At 30.4% G+C, this 7,967-nt stretch overlaps 1 protein-coding gene across 1 annotated transcript; it reads left to right on the plus strand.

The window, feature by feature from the left end:
• The first annotated feature begins 1,419 nt into the window (after positions 1-1,419).
• Positions 1,420-3,737, plus strand: LOC18991664 (NAD(H) kinase 1). Its single transcript, XM_024152908.1, has 6 exons — positions 1,420-1,531; positions 1,737-1,906; positions 2,221-2,392; positions 2,495-2,614; positions 2,779-2,971; positions 3,346-3,737. Exons 3-6 carry the CDS (start codon positions 2,344-2,346, stop codon positions 3,602-3,604), a joined length of 621 nt encoding a protein of 206 aa, XP_024008676.1. The 5' UTR covers positions 1,420-1,531; positions 1,737-1,906; positions 2,221-2,343; the 3' UTR covers positions 3,605-3,737.
• Positions 3,738-7,967: the final 4,230 nt, after the last annotated feature.

A 7,967-nucleotide genomic window follows, 5' to 3' on the forward strand; every position in this document is an offset into this window, starting at 1 on the left:
CATATTGATACGTAGAATTAAAGATTGTTCTATCAGAATTAATTAAAAAGACACACATATATATATATATATATATATATATATATATATATATATATATATATATATATATATATATATTTTAATAATGACACATAAGCGAATCGTTCTGGAGACGACACATAGGATTTTTGACTTCGTAAATAATAGTATAGATACTAATTCTACAAAACGGTTAATTAAATCTCTGAGAATCTAGGATAAGGTATAGAAAATATACAGAATATATCTCTTTCCTTTTTGAAGAATTTTGTTCCTAAATTATTTCTTAATTTTTTTTATTTTAGAAATTCAATTATGGCGACAATTTTTTCTTTTTCTCCATATCTTCACATTTTTCTCATCATTCAACATACATCCTTTCACATTTTTTTCACAATTTTTACGTTTTCTTTTTGATTTTTCGTTCTAATTACCGGAGTGAAGATCCGGTGGAGACTACACAGGCAGAGAAGTTATTGGCGTCAAAAAAAAAATTCTTCGTCAAAGTTAGACAATAGTAAGAGACGGATTCTATAAAGTTTTTTGGGTAAATATCATTTTCTTTTTTACTTTTTCGTTTTTAATTTAATCTGATTAAAATTAAATACCAATAAATTTTATTATTCTGTGTAATTTCTATTTAAAGGGTAGAAGAGGATAAATAATTTGTAGAAGTATTAAAGGGACAACTTCCAAAATTAAAATATTAAGGAAACAATAGTAGTGTTTTTTATCCTATATTTTTAATTATCCCTTTATTGTTTCGTTTTTTTTATTTGAACCAAAAGAATTCAATTTCCAATGAAATGAGAGCAGTGGCAACTGGCAAGTCACTCCGCCGCCTAAACAGAGGCTAAAACACATTTTATTAAGGGTTTTTGCTAAAAATAACCTAAAACTTGACTTTGAATACAAAAGTAGACCCCAGAAAAAATATTTGGCAGAAATAACTTAAAGGGGTAGTGAAAAAACCATTTAATCCTGTATGACTAAACAAAAAACGGATATCTTAATTACCGTTTACATCCTGACGAAGTCTACTAAAGAGAAAAATAAGTCTAATAGTAGACTTCGTTTATCGAAATGAAGTCTACTAAGTAATTAAATCAGGAAATTTAATTTTAAAATTTAGAAAAAATTATTTTGGTATCAAAATTACATTCATAAATTCTCTAATTATAAATGGAAATTTATGTTTTTAAATTAAGAAGAAGAAAATATATTATTTAGATTTAAAAATTTGTAGACTTCTTCTATATTGAAGTCTACTAAACCGAATAAATTAACTTAACCGAAATTTAAACCAAAATTGAATAAAAAAATAGCTAATTTAACCGAAAATTTTATCCTACTATATAAACTAACAATTTCTAATAAAATCCTAATTTTATCTAAAAGAAACTCTCTAATACGGCGCTTTCTTCTGGCTTCCATCGCCTTTCTCACCATTGTTTTCGAAGCTCTGTCTGGTGACTCCAGCAATACCACCACCGCTGTTTTCGCCGCTTAGGTAATATAAAAAAATCGTTCTTTGAATCTCTTTTTCTTTGCATTTATAAAACTTTACTCTAATAGTATAAAATGATTCAGAAAAAACATCTATCTGTTTGTTGGCGATGTATTAAAAATCAAATTGAAATTAAGATTCTCTGAAATCTGGGTTTGTAGTTGATTTGAGCTGATACATGAGGTTACCAATTTTAAATGATTGTCAGCGACTTGGATGAACGGCAGCTCAAACCGGTGCACTTCTGGCGAATGATTGTCGGCGACTTTAATCTGGATGTTTTGGCTAGGGCGAGGTTGATGAACTCGAGGCTTTAAAGATCGACAAATGCTCTGGTTTCTCCACTGATGGACTCTTGAGCATCGTTAAGCTTTGCAGGTACTGATTATTTTCACTAAACCTAATTCAACGTCTGTACGAGTTCTTTCTGTGGAAATGGTCAGGTCAGTACTTATTTTTGTACAGTCGCAGAAGGATATCGTTAAAGGATATCTTTAAGATTATGTTACACAAACCATATGATTGTTTCAGTATGTCCTTCTGAATTTGTGTAGGAAAATGGAAAATGGAAAATGGAACTATGATTGTTTTACATATTTGGAGTCATGAATCCTAGAGACACAAACCATATGATTGTTTCAAATATGTTTCTGAATCAAAAAAGTTTTTAACTTGTTGGGGTTTCTTGGCAGGATTCCTTTGTAAATGGAGATGCAAACGGTTTGCGCTCAAACCCAGAGAATGGTTTCAGTGATCTGTCTTCACTTGCTCAGTCAGAGAAGGCTGTTCAGGAGCTTCTTATTCAACAGACTCCGATGCAGGCAACAGATGATCACCTTATTGAGTTTTCAGAGGCTTTGAGAAGTAAGCTTTTTTATTTTTGGTTATGCTCGAAGCAAAAGCTTCATGCTTTTTTGTGTTTTCTTTTGTGGACTTAACTTTGAGTTTCTTGCATGTTTGTTGTAGCTGTTGCAAAGGCTCTAAGAGGATCTGCTGAAGGAAAGGCGCTGGCTCAAGCTGAGGCTGCTGAATGGAAGCAAATATATGAGTTGGAGAGGTCCAAGAACCTAGAGTTGCTCCATAAAGGTTCTTTATTGACTTCAAAAACGGCCGTTTTAAGTTTCTGCTAACTAAGTAGCTTCAGATAATTTGCTTGACTTTCACCAAATAGTCCTGGTAGCTTTGATTTTGAATGGCGCTTTTGGCCATGATTTGTTTTGAATAACATATATCTCTGGCTTGTTTCACAGTGCCGTTAAATGGAGTGCACGCCGAGGAATCTCATAGCCAGGGGATGGATCACTCAGCCAAGTCTCTGCAGCTTCATGTTCAGGAAAATGGGAAATTGGGAAGGCATTCCATGGAGCGTATTTGCTCTCATGAAGTGCTCCAAGATGGTGAATCTAACAGTTGTAATGGAGCCAACAACAAATTGAAGGAAAGGTAATTTGATGTGAACCAGCTCTTAGCTTGCGCTTATATATCTTTGGATATGCAAGTCAATAAACATAACTAGGCAACGTTTAGTAGTATCAAGTATCAACTCTTATGTAGTTCTTGTAGTTAATCTTGCTTTAGGCTCTGTTGGACTTGTACATTCTACCATCAGACGTAGAACATCAATTTAGATGAGTATAGTTGCTTTAGGGAAGGATTCTCACATTTGCTGTATCCCAATACTGTTGCATTCAAAACCTGGATGTAATAGTAAAGGAAACGTTAAGCCATAGCAATAAATGAAAAATCTCTCCTGTGCACTTCACGTTTTTGGATGTGGTGTATTACGTTTTCAAAATCTGTTTAACTTGTGGCTCCAGGCATCGTTTAAGCTTTCATGGGGATGCAAGGGTCAGGCTAATGATCAACACAAGAAAGAAATTGTCTCGTTTGAGAGAGGGAACATCACTACAGCAGACCGCAGTAGACAAAGCAAGGCATGACTACGAGACAGAGGAGAACATGCTTGTTCTTAATGAAGTCACCATTGACCGTGGAATATCTTCTTACCTCACTAACCTCGAATGCTACTGCGACAACTCATTTGTCACATGTGTGCAAGGCAACGAGCATCGTTAACCATGAATTTCAAAATCTTGAGTTCTATTTGTTTTGTAAGAATGAATTTCAACAATTTATAGATCCATCGTTGATCTGTAAACCATGTTCATCATGTAATGCAAATTGATGTTATTATATGGAGATCTTCTTAGTTTTTTTTTTGAAGGGGTGTGAATATAAGCCGTAAAAATGATCGAAACTCTTGAATGCACATAACAAAATACTTGCATATATTGTCTTTTACCAAGTATGTCCACGTCAATGTTTTAAAATTAGCTTATGTCACTTTAATTGCTTGTGTATTATAACTGTTAACTTGCAAACAAGAACACAAAAGCACTACACAAGTTCTCATCCATCATTCTCTATAAACCATATTCTGTGATAAAACACAAAGAAACCATATTAGCAAACAAAATTATAACCACGTTATTGCAAAAACATAAGTAACAATTTTTCTATATAGAAGACTTCGTGTGCAGACTTCATCCGTAAACTGTTGGAGAAGTCTACTTTTACAAGCTAACTAGCTTATAAATCAAAAAATTCGATTCCACAATAAATATTGACTTAAATCAAATGAAAATTATTGAGTAGTTCAACCACTTGCTAACGCGCATATCAAAACATAAAAAAATTTAAAAAAAACATTATAAATATTTTTGAAAAACGTTTGAAATAAATACAAAAAGTAGACTTCCCGATTAGACTTCAATAGCACACTGTTGGAGAAGTCTACTTTTATAAGCTAACTAGTTTAAAAATCAAAAAATCCGATTCTACAATAAATATCGACTTAAATAAAATAAAAATCATTGAGTAGTTCAATCACTTGCTAACAAGCATTTCTAAGCCAAATTTTGTTTTTAAAATACTTTATAATTGTGCCTAAAATGCGTTTTTAAAATAAATGCAATAAGTAGACTTCTACAACAGACTTCAAAAGTAGACTGGAGAAGAAGTCTACTTTTTCATAGTGAAGTCTATTAACTAAGTCTACTTAAAAACAGGTTATTTTTGCAATTGACCAATTCGTTGACTTTTCCTTCAATAGACTTCAAAAGTAGACTTCCAGCCAAAAATGTTACTTTAGCATTTGACCGAGCCATTGACTAACAAAGTAGACTTTTATTGTAGATCTCATGCAAGAGTAGACTTCTCTGACAGTCTACTTTTGAAGTCTACTTTTTCAATAGAAGTCTACGGAAAAAAATATGTTATTTTTGCAATTGAATTTTTTAAGTAGACTTCACTATGAAGTCTACTCAAAAAAAAAGATTTCTTCTAAGTTTGACCGAAATATAAGTAGACTTCCCAAAGAAGTCTATAGGTTTTAGACTTCTTTGGGAAGTCTACTGAAGTTTTTCAGAATTTTTTGAATTTTTAATTTTTTAAAAAACTGTAGTCAAACACTAAAATGACCTATACGTTTTTGGTCAAGCTACAAAAGTAACTTTAACGTAGACTTCTTATGTAGACGTAAACAGTAGACCTCATACGGAAGTCTATATTAAAAAGTCAAAATATGGTCAACTACAAAAATAACCTATTTTCTTTCATAGACTTCTTAAGCCTTCAAACGAAGTCTACTAGGCTTTTTTTTTGTTTTCAAAGGATATCGAGTAGACTTCTCGTGAAGTTTAATGAAGTCTACTTTTAAAAAGTCAATTGCAAAAATAACCTTATGTTGACTAGTAGATTTCAAAATGAAGTCTACTTTCGCGATACAGATTTAGATATTACCAAAATTGAAGTGTATGACCTATATCAGTTTTGAGTTTGTTTTTAAGTTTCTCATGCACCCAAAACTCTTAATTTGACCCAAAAAAAAACAACGCAGGTCTTGATTAAGCTGAAATCACCAAAAATGCATAACCTTTGACATTGTAACTCAGCCCAGAAGTTTTAGAGAAGAAATTAGGAAAGAATATGGAAGGTTATGAGTGTATGAGCTTTTATATTAACTTATTACAGCTTTAAAATTGGTTGAGAAGCATTTATTCTATTTTTAAGGTTGTTCATGGTGGTTGAAGGTATTGAAGAATATGGCATTATTGTAATAAAAAAGGTTTTAGGAGGTCCAAGGAGACTTTGGCCAATATTTAAAAAAATCGAAATAATGGGTTTATAATGGCATTTTCGTTAATTTTTGAGTGAGAATGATAGAATTGTGACAAAATGGTAAAAGTTGGAGAGAGGAAAAAAAGTTATTTTGGTGTTTGACTTTAATTTTAAGGTTAAATCTAAAACTCTTCCTTTTATTAACAACAAGGCACCAAGATTTGATCGAAACACATTTTTTGCAAAATTTATTGACTAAATTTATGGATTGCTTTATGTGTTTTAGGTAGATGAATTAAAGCCAAAATTAAGCACAAATAGGCGAATAGCTTGGGAAGGAATAAGCTTTGTATTGGAAATTATGATTGACATGATGAAATCTATATATATAAAGTAAAATATTCTCTTTTCTCGTGATGCCACATCATTTTCTCAAACTCTAAAATTGTGACACATCATCAATTCATTTATTAATTTATAATTTATTATACTTTGTGTTATTATACTTTAATTCTCATAGTAACTATTATCCATTAATTTAACAAGAATATGAAAAGACACTCTTCATAAATAATAGTTTATATATTAATGCATTTAGTCATTATTATTTTAAATTATTTACTTTATTTATATGATTTATAGATATGTATAGTAAACCATAAAATTTTAAGATAGCCGGATTTGGATCCAGTTTTGCCAAATCCGAGAAATAAATTCTCGGATCCAAATTTTTTAATATCTAAAAATATCCAAATTCGTTTTAAAACTGATATGAAACACTAGAATATAACAAAAGACATAAATTTAAAGAAAATTAGAATGATATATTATATAATTAAAATACATATTAACGTGTTAGGAATATTTGTACGAGTTTCAAAAAGCTCGAGTGACAATTGTATTATTTTCTATTTTAATTATTGTTGTTATTTGTAATGGAATATCATGTAATAATTTAAAAAATAAAAATTATTTTTAAAATGACTACTTAAATAATAATATAGAGATGTGAGAATGCATATTTGTGAAACAAATTATGGTATCACAAAATGTTAACATGATCAATCTAATCTTTGAAACATAAAATGAGTGAAGTTTCTTTTAAAAAATTATACAGAGCTCAGGTTAGAGATGTGATATTGAAAGTGACTAGAAAAAAAAAAAACCTAAGAAAGATAGAAATTTCAACCGGTCCAATATGTTGTGTGTGGTTCAAGATGTTCCATTGATGAGAGAGAGAACATGAGGGGGAAAAGGAGAGTGAGAGGGAAAAGGAGAGGGAGAGGGAGAGGGAGAGGGAGAGGGAGAGGGAGATGGAGAAAGAGAGGGAGAGAGAGATGGAGAGGGATATGGGTGTAGAAAAAAAAAAGAGATTATGAATTTGAAAATATGTTAGAGAATTGAGATATTTTTAAATAATTAATTGTCTATTACATATATTTTTTTTTTCCTGAATGCAACAATTAAGAATTGTATATATTTCAAAATCATAAACCTGCATAAATATAAAGATATCTACAAATTAAATTTGATTTGAAGTTTTAATTAATATATTATTTGATTATTTTCTAAATGTTGTATATAAAATTATTAAATACTATAAATATATATAAAAATTTGAAATACAAAATCTAATGAAAAAAATTGATATCATATAATTTTTTCTTAAATATATCAACAAATACAATACAAAATTCCGCGCGAAGCGCGGATCAGCCCTAGTAAAGTTATAAAGTTGAAAAAGCATAAGGAAAATGTTAAATCAGAAAGCTACTACATGAAGAAACAAGCACAGAGAAAGAAAGTATATGGACAAGTATATGATCAGAGAGAGTCGATAAGAGAACTCTTAATATTCATAGGATGAAACGAGAAGGAAGACTTGAATGTGGCCAGACATCTATTATTGAATTTACCCGATCCTGACGGTACAAAATTTTGAAAGGAGAGGAAATAAGAGAATGAGATTCGAAATTAGATTCCAAAATATAATAGTAATCAAATAAATGGAAACAATAAAAAAAGGATCCAATAAAAAAAAGTTATTAAATTTATTTGTTTTAAACATAAACCAACATTCATTTGTAACATAGTTTCGGACCAACCATCTAAGCCACTTTTAGGATTGGGATATGTAAAAAAAAATTATAATGTACCAAAATATTTTATTGGAATAATTAGTCCTATTTTGTTTTACAATGTATATTACTTTTAGCTATATGTAAGTGATAAAATGATATCTAGCATTATCAAACGTTATAAGTTCTAATACATGTGATCATGGTAAGGGATAGTTAGGTTTGCTTCGATCCGTTATTTT

Source organism: Eutrema salsugineum, unplaced genomic scaffold, assembly GCF_000478725.1.
Source record: "Eutrema salsugineum unplaced genomic scaffold, Eutsalg1_0 scaffold_5, whole genome shotgun sequence".
Lineage (NCBI taxonomy): Eukaryota > Viridiplantae > Streptophyta > Magnoliopsida > Brassicales > Brassicaceae > Eutrema > Eutrema salsugineum.